We start from the raw sequence: 14,401 nt of genomic DNA, 5'->3' as shown, positions 1-14,401 counted from the left end.
CTTAATGTGTCCCGCGGCAGAAATTCAATTTGTAGCACATCCGTGGCCAGAAAGCGAAGGTAAAAAAAAAGAGAGTCAGCAGAGTAAACTGCAAATGTGAAAAAAGTGCAAATGTCCAACTGGCCAAGGACCCAGAGGCTAGGACCAAGCAGCCGGCAGGAGGGACCAGCAAGGATCCAAACCAAAGCGAATCGATGTGAAACAAAACAAGAGAAAAAGTCTTCCCTGGAGAAAATGAGAAAAACACAGCCAGCCTGATACTATTTACACTGAAAAATTAAAAAAAAAAGGCTTCCATATTTTATAAACCATCTATATATATAAAAGAACATCGTGTTTTATGTTACACATTTTATAAATCAAGAACGGAAGAACAGATTTGAGTGAAAATTGGTAGGGAGGTAGCTTAGAGCCAGGAGAAGGACATAGGATACTTTTTGTCCCGTTCGACAGCGTTCCTCCCTTTCCTCCCTGGCCCATACTTTTTTATTTAGGCAGACAGCTAAGAAGAAAATGTCAAAATGTCAGTTACAAACGAGGTCAAATTCATAGTCAGGCTCTCAAATTTAACAACGAACCAAAAAGATTGTGTTGCGCTGAAATCAATATTAAAACTATTTCTATTAAATAAATAATTAACAAGTGGATTGAAGTGAAGTGAAGTTTAATTAATAATGCCGCGACCAAGACGGTCGAATCTTTCCCGACAAAGCCGTAATGCAAGAACAATACAAAATATTGCATATGAAAGGACTGAAGAAGAACGAGAAATTGCACGTGAACAGCGCCGCAATAGTATGGCTCGACTTCGTGCTTCTCAAATAGATTTCAATTTGCGACGCAGATATTTAGCTGATTTGAATCGAGCTGCGTTTCGATACGATTGCAGCAATGATTACAGCTTGCATCCTAGCGTTTGCATTGGGCAAATGGACGTTGTTTGCGAGTATTGTGGTGCATTAAAGTTTTCCGGAGAAACGCCTGGATTATGCTGCGTTAATGGTAAAGTGAAATTGCCAGTGTTGACTCCGCCACAAGAGCCATTGTATTCATTGCTTTGCGGCGAAACACAAGAATCACGCCACTTTCTTGCAAATACTCGAAAATACAATAGTTGTTTCCAAATGACGTCATTTGGGGCAGACATTATCGAAGAAGGAGGTTTTAATCCGACATTTAAGGTATTTATTTTTGTACTTACATAGAATGTAGTTAAAGAATCTGGTTTTTATTTTGTAGATACAAGGACAGATTCACCATCGAATTGGATCATTACTACCTTTCGAAGATACACAGAATAAATTTTTACAAATATATTTCATGGGCAACATGGAAGAACAACTTGATCGACGCCTAGGGATCAATGCAGGAATGAAGCGAGCAATTCTTCAAGACTTGCAGTGTCTGCTTCATGAACATCATGCGTTGGTCAGGTTGTTTAAGAGTGCTTTAGAGCGCATGCCAAATGATGACTATAAAGTTGTCATCAAAGCAGAAATTATTCTTTTTTGTTTGACTTATTTTTTATGCGTGCAACAACAATTGGCCACAGCGAAACGTGGCAGGGTACTGCTAGTATCCAATAAATCCCAGATATATCAAACACGAATATTTATTTTTTAAACCACTTTATTGCCTTTCTAATATATGAAATTTTTGTTTATTTAACTCTTGACCTCATGGATATATTTTTCCTGTGAGTCATACTTTGCTTTTCGTACGATTGATTGAAAATTGATTTCATTATGAACTTGAGATACATTCAGCACTCAACCACCAGGCCGAGACTCCGGTCATAATATATCCAGCAACACCAAAACCAATCCACCCACTCACCCACCACCCACCACACCACTAGTTTTGTGCATCTCAGTAGATAATTGGATTCCGAAAGGTTGGAACTCTGGACTCGAGACCCTGGTATCCCGTCTTGTACTCTAGTGTGTATTGTTCACTTCCAGTTCCAATTAGTTATGGAATTTTTGTGCTGTATTTAAATTTTGTTTCCCTCAGTTAGTCTTATCGGAATGTGTAAGACGAGATGGGTGGCAGTGGGAAAAGTCCAGACGCAGACTCCCACAGACTGGAGAGGACCCAGGAAATTAAGCCGCTTACGGTCGGACCATTCGTTCCCTTTTGTTTTTTAATGCTCATCGAGGATGCCGCCATCCTGCCCCTTCGGGTTTTCGCCCAAAATATTACTCGGTTGCCATTTCCACTTAAGATTCCGCTGGCCAAGTGCACTTGTGCTTGCCACAAATGGCTGTGTTCTCGTCTGTCGTCTGTCGCCGCGTATTTAGCATAAAAGGTGCGGCCAAGTCTTGGGCGAGGTCTTGGGCTTTTGATGTTTCCGCTCTCCGCCCCTCGTCATTGTTGATATTTTGCATCAAAATTCTGACAAACTTGTTCAGCTCCAGAGCAGCGGGAGTGGGAGTGGTAGCTAGATTCGTAGCGGAAGTGGCGACATTTTAGGATGTCACTGCGAGTTTGAGGTCGCCGCAAAGTGCGCAACCCAATTTGCATAATGCCCGGTGGGACGGATGGATGTGCCATAGTTGCGGCGGAGTATGCGGTGGGGCAATGAAAGGGACACCTAATGCGGTGGAGACACTGACGAAAAAGTTGTATAATTCTATAATCAAATATGTGAGGCTTTCCCAGGTGTTATTGTTTTCCCCTTACAGTGCAGGCAAATGAAAACAGGATGCTAAGCAGGCGTCCTTATCATTGTCAATATAGGTTCAGGTCTGGTGCAGTCAGCAACAACACACACACATCCATATAAACACACATTTCCAAATCCACGACATTGTTGAAGTGCAGCCACAAGGACACCATCATGCATTTAGCCAGGACGAGCAGGATCACCGCCGAAAGAAAGAAAAAGGAGGAGGACGAACAAAAGTGCGAGAGCGATTCGGAAAGGAATCGTATCCTGGACACTATGCCACGCCACATGGACAGCTTTTGGCGAACGGACACGTCGGTGCCGCGCAGTAGGATTTCGGGTAGACATCTGCTGGGCAGTTCTCTGAGCAACCAGGGTCTGGCCTTTTCGCTGAAGGAGCGGCGAGCGCTCTGCCTCCACGGACTCCTGCCAGTTGCCATACGAACCATTGATGAACAGGTCAAGGCATGCCAGATAGCCATGGATACTTTTCTAATAAGTGAAGTTCAAAGATATTCGTTTCTCAGCCACTTGATGCGGACCAATAGGCGACTTTTCTACAGGATCCTCCTAAGTGATCCGGACAAATACCTTCCCATGGTGGATTCCACGCTCAGTGAGCGCCTGGTGAGCTTCCACAGCCTCGTCTTCAACTATGGCCAGGGTCTGTTCATCACCGTAAAGGACCTTGGTCATGTCCACCAGATGGTGGCCAATTGGCCGTATAGAATGGTTCGATGCATCATGGTTAGCAATGGGGCATCGGTTCTTAGTCTCGGCGACTTGGGAGTTAATATAATGCCCATATTGTTCTGCAAAATGCACGAGAACGTGGTCTTCGGTGGGATAAGTCCGTCCCACTGCTTGAGTGTGTTCCTGGATATGGGTTGCAACAATGAGGAACTGCTGAATAATACAACCTATGCTGGTTTAAGGGAACGCCGATACCCCCCAGAAATCTGTGAGCAATTGTTCGAAGAGTTCACCATAGCGGTTCTCGGCCAATACGGAGCCCGAACTTTGATTTTAACCAAGGACTTCGAATCCAAGTGCGCCCTGAAGCAGCTGGAGCACTTCCGCGATCGCTGCTGCCTCGTGGATGCCGATTTGCAGTGCCTGGCCGCTTGTGCTGTCTCCGGGGTGATTGCCTCGAATCGATCGGTTCGGGCACCCTTCTTCAAAAACGTGTTCCTCTTCTTCGGGACAGACGCCATCAATATTGGAATGGCTCGTCTGTGCATCGCCTTGTTCAAGCGCGAGGGCTACAATGATGTGAAGGCTCATGCGAGAGTCTGGTTCTGCGATGCAGATGGCTTGATTGTGGACGACAGGGTGCACATTCCGGAGGAACTGGCGGAATTCTCCCTTCCCGGACCTCAACTGACTTCCTTGGTGGAGATTATTGACTTCCTGAAGCCGAATGTGCTGGTGGGTGGCAGCGGGCTGCCCAAGAGCTTCACCCCCGATGTTCTGAGGGCAATGGAGCGCAGTACCCAGCACCCGATCATTTTCGCCATGTCGCGACCCACCTGCCTGTCGGAGTGCTCCGCCGAGGACGCCTTCGCGTACACCAAGGGGCGATGCACGTTCATCGCCGGGTCACCGCTGCCGCGTCTCAAGTACGCCAACAAATGGTACCAGCCAGGCTTCTGCACCACCAAATATCTGCTGGCCGGGATAAGCAGTGGCATCATCCTGGCTGGGCTAACAAGCGTTCCGGACGAGCTGTTCTGCGTGGCCGCCGACCGGCTGGCCAGTCTGGTATGGCCCTGCGACCTAAAAATGCGGAATGTCTTCCCGCCCATGAGGAAGATCGAATGCATCAGCCTTCAGATTGCTGAGGCCGTGTTCAGCTTCGCCTACCGCCGTGGATTGGCCACGTTGTGGCCCCAGCCGGAGAACCCTATGGAGTTTATTAAAAAGAGTCGTTACGACACTGAGTATCGGCAGGAAATCGCCGACGTCTACTGCATGCAGGACCGACACATTGAGACTTCGGAATCGCAGAATTACTACAAGCTTAACATTTAGGACCTGTACTTATCTACCATGGAACCGTTATTAAACTACAACTAAACTAGGACTAAGAGCATGATTAGTGGGTCCAGAGGTGGGGGCAAATTGCATGGCATATCATGTCTAATAACAGTTGTTGGGCCGGTCTGCATATTGATTTCGGTTCGAACCAAAGTCGGAGTACAAGTACGCCAGCGGGCAATTAATTGCATGCAATTTTCATGTGTCAACTCATGCTGTGTTGCGAGCGTGTGTGTGTGGCAGGTATGGGTGTTCGTGAGTCACTTCACCACTGTGAGAAAAAGTAATACAATTCCTAGGTAAAAGATTAGTTAAAATAGAGATTGTATGGCGCTTTTCCCTGTCAAGTACCTGTCAAGTTCTTAGCTTTTAGTCAGAAAAGAAGTAAACAAAAGGATGTCATTTTTTTCTGTGTACTTTTGACTGGTTGGAAACTCTCTTGTGACTGCATTCGAAACTATAGCTATACAACAATAAAATAATTGAAACAACCACCATAAAATGGTAGGAACAACAGCCACAACAAAAATGCAGACAAATTAAATTGCATGAGTGTTTGATAGTGTTTTGGGGGTGTAGATGGGGTGCGTGGGTGTCCACCGTACATATACATGTGTGTGTTGGTGTGTTGGTATGGGCCTGGCTTTGACAGGTGTGCGTCTGAGCGAAAACATGATATTCCATTCCATTTATCAATGCGACAAATGAAATGCAACCCGGCAACCCGTCGGCCGGTTCTCCCTTTGTCACATTGAATTATTTGCTTAGTTGTTTTATTTTGCTCTTCATTTTTTGTTTATTGCATTTTCCGGCTATCTTTTATCGGTTGGAATTTTGGCATGAATGGATCGTAACTGGAATTTTCATTAGCCACATATTTTGAGGGGCCATTGCCTACAAGTAAGGCCAAAAAGCCACTCCGACACTCGAATACCGAGCTCCTTCTGGCAGTCTCTCTCTCTGAAAACACCTGAGTTTATTGGATTACAATGACAAAAACGGCTCCCACTACGCTGGACCCCAGGAGAGAACTTCGAAGCCAATGGTTTTCAAGTCCTGGGAATTAATTCCATGTCCAGACAGCTCTCGTATGACGCCCTGCACATTCACTGTGTTCTGAAATCGAAGGGTTAAAGGGAGTTAAGGACACATTTCAATTAGAGTTTAGAGATTTATTGTCCTTGAAATATGCATCCTTGCTTACCCAGGCAGCCTCCACCTTTGTTTTGAATTCTGGACTTTTCAAGGCCTCATAAAACTTGGCAAAAATTGCACTCTTTTGACGCTTCTCTTTTATTAATGCCACAAATCGATCTCGGGGCAAGTGGCCGAGCACGTCTTGCACAAAGCTGGTGAAAGAGCTCAAGTTCTCCAAGCCCAAAGTGTTGTCGTCCAGAAGCACCACAACAATCTCCTCTGCCCATCGGCGGTATCGGTCTGCGTGGCGCCAGTGGTTTCTTCTAGCTCCGGCTACCGTGTCATTGAGATGAACAAAATTAATCAGATCCACTACCTCGGGCAGAGACTCGGTGTGATGCTGGAACCTCTTGAAATCTGAGCTGCGCAAAAATTTAATTGCCTTGCGAAAGCCGGAATCCGTAATCATGTGCTCGGCGACGAGCTCATCGATGGTGACACTGGGAATTAGCTTGCCAAACTCTCGCAAATCACTGATCAGTTCCGGGGAATATCCTACACTCCGGTGATATCGAAAATAACCCTCACCGACCACAAAGCCATAGAAAATAAATGGCAATAATTTCCACTGAAGTGTCATTTTTTTAGCAATAATAGAAATTTGAATCAATTCGTAAGCTGCTCTTTGCTCAGCGGCTTTGAAAGTACTAATCACATTTGTTCTGGGGTAAGGTTTCATTTGAAGAACAGTTTATGTTTTTGTTCTCTAAAAACTAAAGGTATATTAACTAGAGGATGATCTATAATTTTTAAAGAAATCTATGATGTTTCAAAATAATATGATTGAGTAATAAAATACATTTTTTACTTACCACTTGAGCCATAAATCAGCCTTTCTTTTCCTTTGAAAAGAGTATCTATAAGTTGCTTTTTGATAACAAAAATTCTAGTAGCTCTCTCTTGTTATCGCTCTTATTTTTCTGCTCGCGTTTCATTTCAAGCACATTTTTCTGTTTGAAAAATAAATAAACAAGCTCGAACTGCAGGAGAAGCTTCTCAGCATTCGAGTTCGAATTCCATTGAGTACAGTTTATTAGCCCCATAGTTTGTTCCTTTGTTCTTTTCCCCTCCAAACAGTGCCCACCCAATAAAGAGAACACGCTTGACTTTGCTTATTAAAGAATCTTATCACATTTATTTACTGCATTTTACTTTTAATGTGTTTACACCTAATTTGTTTTCTTAATTTTTTTCCGTTTTCTGTTTTTAATGATTTTGTTGATTTTTTCAGAAATATTTAGATAGCTCTTGATCCAATCTGCGTTCAAAATCGTCCGAATAGAACCTTAAATGGGGATTATTCGATTTAATTTAAGCGCAAATTTTGTTTGTTTGTTATTGTATGATTACTTTGTAAAAGTCGTTTATCTATTAATGTATATATATATATATATATTTACGGCGAATATTTATGCACTTTTGTTAATATTTTTACAATGAATTGTTCGTTAAATACTCAATTAATATTAATTCTCATCTTTAATTGCCGCAATGGCAATTTGATTCACTTTTTTCCGTGTGTTTTTTGTCCGAGATTCCATTTTGTTGTCCTCTTTTGTTTTGGTTTTATTTATTTTTTACTCAACATCATGTGATTGTCATACAAAACATTTCACATAATCTTTAAATTATTTACAATAATTTTCATAAACAAAAAACTCTACTAAAGGCAACGCAAAAACATTCATTAAAGTTAGAAGCTCAGAGCAGGAGTAGCTTTTTAATATTTTTTACTTATTTTTCCTTTTTTTCTTTAAGAGTTTCTTCATTTGTGGTTTTGGTTTATTTATTTCATGTACAATTAGCAATGCTAAAATGGTTTTTTTTTGTTGGATAAGTCCTAAGATGGAAACATTAAAAATTTTGCCGAGAAAATCTTTTAGAAAAATATTTCAAGTGTCAGAGTTTGCAGCAGAGTTGTGGTGAAGATTCTGATACATTTTCACATTTTTATTTTCAGTGTTATATAAATTTTTTGAATCTTTTGTTCTACGGCAAATACCTATTTTTGTTTTTGAAGTTTTGTGAAGCGTTTAGTTTTTCCATGATTTTCTTCAGCTTTCCGGCAGCTTAATGGGATTTTGAGCGCCGATTTTCGTGGTTATTTCATATATTCGGTATTCACTAAATGCAACGATGTGTCGTGTCTATATTGGAATTTTTCTGCATACGACTAAAAACATTGTATTTATTTGCCACACCGACTTACCTACGCTACGTACGGGTAAGTGTAATCATGAGCATGTTGGTCTCAATGCAGTAACTATAATTATATATATATTTGTTTTACATTTATGCATATCCATATATAACTATATATTGCTTATCGTAAACATTAGGCCAACGCACAATCTATACAAGAGCGAGTTAATGCCAAATAGAGAATTCCAAATCAAAATCGGAGCAGAGTAAAAACCTAAAAACTTATACCCTAATGCTCTACTATATACAAATAATCCTAGACTATGTTGAGTCCATAGCCGATATTTAAGTTCCTCGTGTGCGTCGTTTAATACGTAACTCTATTGTATGTTCTGATCGGGGTTTGGCTATCGTAATAGGTTGGTTCCGTACACGTACACGTCTATGACCTAAACAAGGGCTGCTATTCATGTATATATCCATATATTTATATAGCTTATGCTAGTTTAGTTAAACAAATATTGCTAAGTAATATACAAATTCGTTTAAGACCATCCCAACCCTAAACCCAAAGTGGCCAATCTACGAGTTCTCGGAAACTAAATAAATCGAAATTAAAATTGAAATAAAATCGTTGCCTTCAATGAACTGTGAGCTACAATTGCTGGTTAATACTTAGGTCAGATTCTCACTTAGGTGGTTGCAGTTCCATCTGTATCTGTATCGGTATTTCGTATCTGTATCTGTAAGTGTATCTGTAACTGTATTAGATTATCATTAACCTTAGCTCGAAATAGAAATAGTGTCTTCTATGCTTGAGTATGTGTGAGAGTTTCATTTTGTTTTCTTTGAGTGTAAAACCGTAATTTCCATTTGACTTATGGCAGGATCCTTTTGTTAGTAACTTTTCTCGTTTACTCCATTAGATTACTTTGTATATTCAGTTAGTTAATGTCGAAAATCATTCATTCAGTTTGACGCTGACAACATCTCAAAACGAAAACAAAAGCATGACCAAAAAACGCATCGAAATAATTGGAAATATTGTCGATTTTTAAAAGCTTAAAAATTTCAGTCTTTGTAGTGGTTTTTTCTTTTTTCTGTTTCTTTTTTTTCTATATATTTTCCATTCCATAGCTTGGCCCTTGTCGCATTTCCGTAGATGTTATCCACAATGTGATGTCTTGGGTGCTTACTCTGTTTAGTTTTGCTTCTCGGCGGCGCCTGCAAACAAAATAATCCAAAATAAAGCAAATATGTTTATAGACCGAGTGTGACATTTGTTAGTGTTAAGGATGGGAGATACAGAGGACGAAATCAGAGGGGGACAGAGTGTGGGCTGTCTTACATGGGCACTCAACTTACATTTACATTTTAACTAGAAACTTTAGAAGCGGCCAAATATGGTAAGCACGAACACGAAAATGTACAATTTGCGGTGGGCGCTGGCCACGCCCTCCGACGACGACGACGACGACAAAAACTCAAAGCTGTACAAGTACTCTGTACATGTGTGTGTGTGTTGTGGACATCGGCAGCGGCAGGGCAGGGGGGATGGACAAAGGACATTTTCGGTTAGATTTCTTCAGGGTCTACAAACTACCAAAAACTAAAACTAGTGGTTATGGCGGGGCAGTGATGATGATTGGAGTGCACTGAGAAAAAACCAATGACAGAATAACACTTTCTCTCAATGCACTGATTATGAAGGGTGATAGTATGGGTGTGATGGTATGAGTCCTTAATTTTATATATAGACCGTGTCAAGGATACTCACTTCTGGGTCAGACCAAGGCATCGTTGCTGAAAACGTCGTTCACGTGCTTGCCATTGCTGCCGGTTGGTCCTGTTTTATCCTTGAGGCCGCATTGCTAATAATAGAAGACATAAAAAATGTAACAGGGAGGTGGCACAAAACACTTAGATCTCTGCCAGGCAAATTACAAAATAATTAAAACTCAAACAGCAACCCCCACACCTGACGTTTGAAAAATTAATTAAAACAATTAACGGCAGCTGGCGCCCAATCTGGAAAATTTAATAATTTTCCAAGGATACATACCTCCTGTTTGGCCTGCCATTGCTTCATGGCCGATTTGTACTTCTCGAACTCATTGCACCAATGCGAGTAGATTTTCTGATAGTCCTGTTTCTGCGACGGTGGCGAGCATCTAGGAGGAAGTGAAATTTTAACAATAAGTTAGTGACATTTTCACGGAAATTATGCTACTGGGGTGGGGTTATGAAATAACAGTGCTGAGGGGTTGGCTATTCTTAATAGATTCTATATTTTTCTTTCAAGAAAGTAATACGGTTATAAGAGAACTAGAATAATATTATTTTTGTAACTAATTTTATTCCATTTCTCTAGACTTTCTTTTATTCTCATTTATTTTTAATGGCCATCTCAGCTTTTTTTCCGCCATTTTCGGATGGCAGCTAGTTCTAATTTTGGGGCTGACTCACCTGTGGGCATCCACCGTCACGCCGTAGCTGCAGAGCAAGGACCCATCCAAGTAGCTGTCGTAGCGCCCGCCGTCGCCCTCGTTCACCGCCAGCAACACCAGTCCGCCCTCATTTGTTTCGATGTATTTGGTGGGCGTGTAGCGCACCTCATAGCTGCCAGACAGTAAAGGGAAGAGAGAGAGCAGGAGACAATGAGATGGAGATAGAGATATTGGCCATAGAGATGGCTGCTGCGATAGCGCCAGGGATTTTCATTCCATTTTCTATTCGCATTGGAAACGCACAATAAAAATCAATATAAACTGTGTGCGCGAGACAAACACACCCACACACAGACACTAACATTGGGAGAGACTTTTCCCGGGTATTGTCGCACCGCCAGCACCGCCAAAAAGTTGAAAGTTTTTCCATTTTCCATTACTTGAACACCACCAGCAGTAGCATCGGTGGCATCAACATCAGGCAACAGCAGTGGCGTAAACGCCAAAAAGCAGACTTGGAGCACATTTTAAAGTGTCAATTTACCGCAGCATTGGCACGGCTAAGTGAGATGAAGCGGCGTTTCGTTTACTTCTCTACCCAACTTCACCCATCCCGCCACCATTCGCTTTCAATTTTCCCGAATCAGGATATTCGCGAATCAGATAGATAAAAATGGTATGAGGGCTTTTATACCCAAGGAGCAAGGACACTTTTATATCAATACTTCGCCCTTGGTTAAAACTGATAAAATCGGGTTTACATATCTTGTAGCTGTCGCGGCGGAATCTTTTTCGAAACTTGATGTGTGTCAACATTTAATGAAATTTTTTATCAGAAAATTCCCATGGCCATGGCGGGCTTGGCAGACCAGTTACTCTAATGGATTTTTAAAAGGTTCACCGCGAATACTCACCGTCCCTTTTCGGTGGAGTGATGATACCAGCGTGTCTGCTTTTTCCTCAGGACCTCTGGCATCTTCACGAAGCATGACAGGTGCAGAGTCTGGCCATATGAGGAGGTGACCCTTTTGCGCAGGACACTCGTATCGCAGATGCCGGACGTCTCATTGGCCACATCCTGGAGCAGGCCCAGTTGGTAGGGCCGACAGGCGTTGACCTCCTGATCCCAACCGCAATAGGGATCCGAGACGCAGCGGAAGCAGCTGTCGTAGCGCCTGGCACACATGGCAATGTCGATCTGCTTCACCTGGTGATCGGTGGCCACGTAGATGGATCCCGTCTTCTGGCTCAGAGTCATCTCGCGGATGGGTTCGCTGTGTGGCGATGCCTCGAAAATGTCAACCAGATTCGAGTGCCGCTGACCGTAGTGCATGAACTGCACAATCTTGTAGATGTGGCCCGACGTCGTGGCCACAAAGTATACAAGGAACTCCTGGTTCAGCTTGTCGATCCGTATCCTGGGGGAACACAAAAAAACAACACGGGAAAGAGAGCCAAGAAGGCCGGAGTCAGTGGCAAGCGCTTAGTTGAAAACATATCCTGCGGCACTTTGTTCGCAAGTTCCGGCCAGGACAAAACATTTTTCGCTGCCAGAACAACTGTCAGCACAGAAGTCTGTCCAGGAGTCTGAGGACACTTGGAGGAATTATTATAATTTGTTTTTAAAAACTTAAAAATGATTAATGTTTTCAATTTATCGAAAATAAAAGAAACTTTTAAACACAAAACCAAAAAAATATTTATAAAATAAAAAAAATCATTTACTTTTTCTTCAGTGTACTTTCATATATAAACTCAACAAATGTCAACGAGGATACTCCCATGCGACTGGCTCCTGGCCAAACCGAGACCCGGGAGCCGGCAGACCGACCCGGACAAACCGACTGCCTGGCAGCGCTAATGAATACAGTTCTCACTTACTTGTCCACCACCAACTTGGTAAGGATGACGTCCCGCTTGAAGAAGACCGGATTGCCAAATTCATGATCGACCGCCTTGTCCATTAGCGGATGTTTGCGAATGAAATTCAACACGGAGTCGGGCAGTGTGGCGGTGTCGTTGTGGCAAGTTCCCGGACGTGGCTCCGGCACTTTGGAGTTCAGCACTGGCAGCCAGGCACTGTTTGAGGTGGCCTGCTCCTTGAATTTGCCTGGATGTGAAAAAAAAAAGCAAAGGATGAGAGAGGGGCGGGGGAGGGGAAAAAGCATCAGTACGTTGAGTTCAGTTGAGTGCTGAGAAGTATGCTGCATTTAATTTATGTGTGTCAGTACTGTGCGAGAGGTGATTTGTGGCACTCGCACTTGCCACAACCGTTAAAGATCTTAATGTTTCGTTCAAATGAAGTGTCTCGGCTTGAATTTCACTTGAAAATTTACTGGCCAAGCAGGCCTGCCACTTTTGAATGCATAATAACCTTAAGTATTTCCAGCTTCGTTGGCAATCCAGCCATTTCATTATTTCCATATCATATCCTGGCCTTGGAGTTCTGTTACATAATCGTTTGTTTGCCATAATTAATTGCTGTGGCTTTCCACAAATTTTTTTTTATCACACTCTCGGCTGTCTGTGCAACATGCCCGCAAACTTTTCGTAATGAATTTTAAGTGTATGCCAGATTTTTTGCACCATTCTGTCCTGCGGCTCTGTGTATGTCTCTGTAAGTGTATGTGAGTGTTGTCTGCCTGATTGTCTGCCTGTCAGTCTTGGCACCGCTCCACACACACACATAGACTCTCTCATGGAGAAACACTCTTCCAGAGTCGCAACTTTATGGTGTTAATGAACTTTTCAGGCCAAGTTGGGTTAAAAAAGTGCTTTCAGTTCTCATTACTTTGCCAGGCGACCACCAGTTAAAGTTCCTGCAAGAAATTCATGTTGAACGGGATGACCCGACCTCAAGTCTGTTCCAATATATACACAGCAGCAGGTGGAAGAGTGGGAAGGCACCACCACCACCATCAATTCAATGCGCACCATTTAACGCTCAAATTCCAGCGTGAAGCCAAAGGGACACAGTCTCCACCTGTGCGCGTAATTTCATCCGCCGTCGGTGGAGAAAAGAAATCCCCTCGAAGAATTATGGACAGTGCAATAAATCACAAAAGCAGCACACTCGCACATACCTCTGCCCCACACACACACACCACACACTTGTACAGTGAACACTCACCATCGAAGGCCGCATTAATATCCCGAATATCGTAGCTGCAAACTGCCGAGCCAATAAGTCCGTTCGTATTCGTCGTAAAGGTGGCATAGAACTTGGTGTCATCGGTGGGCATCTTGTACACCGATTGGATCTCATTGAAGTAGAAGGGGAACTCGCTGGAGATGCTGCAGTTCATCCTGGCCTTCAGGTAGGTGGCCCAATTCTGGCTGATCATGTACTTGCCACCCCGATCGTTTTTGCACACTCTTGCCACACGAGAGTAGACCGCTTTGCCGCAATTGATGTACTCCACGGCATGTTCGCGGAAAAAGAAGTAAACAAACTCCCCAATCTCAAAGGAGCCTACAAAGTTGGGTTCTAAAAATAAATGACAAAATATTCAGACATATTTTAGTAGTTGTTTCATAGAGTTGAATGTTAAGGATAACTTACTGTCCAGTAGCTTCGAATCATATTTCACTGTTCGCTTGAAGTTGGCCTCCTTGCGGCCATTAGTCAGATTGTACAGGTCCGAGCGGAATATAACCGAATCAGCTTTGGTGAACTCTGCATTCGTGCCGGCGTACTGCATTTTTGGTAACAAGTAGAAGGACACAGAATTGTTGTTAGCAAGACCGAATGCCCGAAAACGCAAAAACTGTTGATAAGGCCCTAACATCACGCATACGCCCCGTAAGCCAAGGCACGCACGCACACAATTACGCATAAAGTGTACGCACGTGCCTCCCTCCCAGAATTCCTTTGTGTGTTTGTTTGTGAGTGTGCTAGTCCTTGCATGTA

At 42.9% G+C, this 14,401-nt stretch overlaps 3 protein-coding genes across 6 annotated transcripts in view; 1 reads left to right on the top strand and 2 right to left on the bottom strand.

The window, feature by feature from the left end:
- Nucleotides 1-2,708: 2,708 nt before the first annotated feature.
- LOC6494127 (NADP-dependent malic enzyme) lies at nt 2,709-4,751 on the top strand. The gene has a single exon (XM_001960876.4). The coding sequence runs from the start codon at nt 2,840-2,842 to the stop codon at nt 4,697-4,699; it is 1,860 nt and encodes a 619-aa protein (XP_001960912.1). The 5' UTR covers nt 2,709-2,839; the 3' UTR covers nt 4,700-4,751.
- A 710-nt stretch (nt 4,752-5,461) lies between these two features.
- Nucleotides 5,462-6,760, bottom strand: LOC6496435. Its single transcript, XM_001960875.4, has 3 exons — nt 6,715-6,760; nt 5,910-6,642; nt 5,462-5,821 (listed from the first exon to the last, which is right to left on the bottom strand). The coding sequence occupies exons 2-3, from the start codon at nt 6,579-6,581 to the stop codon at nt 5,714-5,716; spliced, it is 780 nt and encodes a 259-aa protein (XP_001960911.2). The 5' UTR covers nt 6,582-6,642; nt 6,715-6,760; the 3' UTR covers nt 5,462-5,713.
- Nucleotides 6,761-7,009: 249 nt separating this feature from the next.
- The window catches only part of LOC6496434 (semaphorin-2A), a 44,366-nt gene continuing 36,974 nt past the window's right edge, over nt 7,010-14,401 (bottom strand). For 3 of the 4 annotated variants that reach the window (XM_044715688.1, XM_001960872.4, XM_044715689.1), the window contains exons 8-15: nt 14,054-14,186; nt 13,622-13,978; nt 12,373-12,601; nt 11,406-11,909; nt 10,511-10,663; nt 10,107-10,215; nt 9,822-9,915; nt 7,010-9,268 (exon numbers count right to left, since the gene is read on the bottom strand). In XM_044715688.1, coding sequence (XP_044571623.1) covers nt 9,829-9,915; nt 10,107-10,215; nt 10,511-10,663; nt 11,406-11,909; nt 12,373-12,601; nt 13,622-13,978; nt 14,054-14,186 — 1,572 coding nt within the window. In that variant the 3' untranslated portion in view covers nt 7,010-9,268; nt 9,822-9,828. Of the gene's footprint in view, nt 9,269-9,409; nt 9,548-9,821; nt 9,916-10,106; nt 10,216-10,510; nt 10,664-11,405; nt 11,910-12,372; nt 12,602-13,621; nt 13,979-14,053; nt 14,187-14,401 lie in introns of all 4 variants that reach the window. The other variant, XR_004309962.2, reaches the window with a different exon arrangement.

The sequence above is a fragment of the Drosophila ananassae genome, chromosome 3L (genome assembly GCF_017639315.1).
Source record: "Drosophila ananassae strain 14024-0371.13 chromosome 3L, ASM1763931v2, whole genome shotgun sequence".
In the NCBI taxonomy this organism is placed as follows: domain Eukaryota; kingdom Metazoa; phylum Arthropoda; class Insecta; order Diptera; family Drosophilidae; genus Drosophila; species Drosophila ananassae.
Note: the sequence above shows the minus strand (reverse complement) of the source record. Positions and strands in the feature narration are given on the sequence as shown.

Excerpts from the sequence above, each read along its gene's own strand:
- LOC6496435 (XM_001960875.4), bottom strand. The coding sequence starts at position 6,581 with ATGAAACCTTACCCCAGAACAAATGTGATTAGTACTTTCAAAGCCGCT. Across the intron at positions 5,822-5,909 it reads CAAAGGTGGAGGCTGCCTGG|AACACAGTGAATGTGCAGGG; the intron begins GTAAGCAAGGAT and ends CTTCGATTTCAG.
- LOC6494127 (XM_001960876.4), top strand. The coding sequence starts at position 2,840 with ATGCATTTAGCCAGGACGAGCAGGATCACCGCCGAAAGAAAGAAAAAG.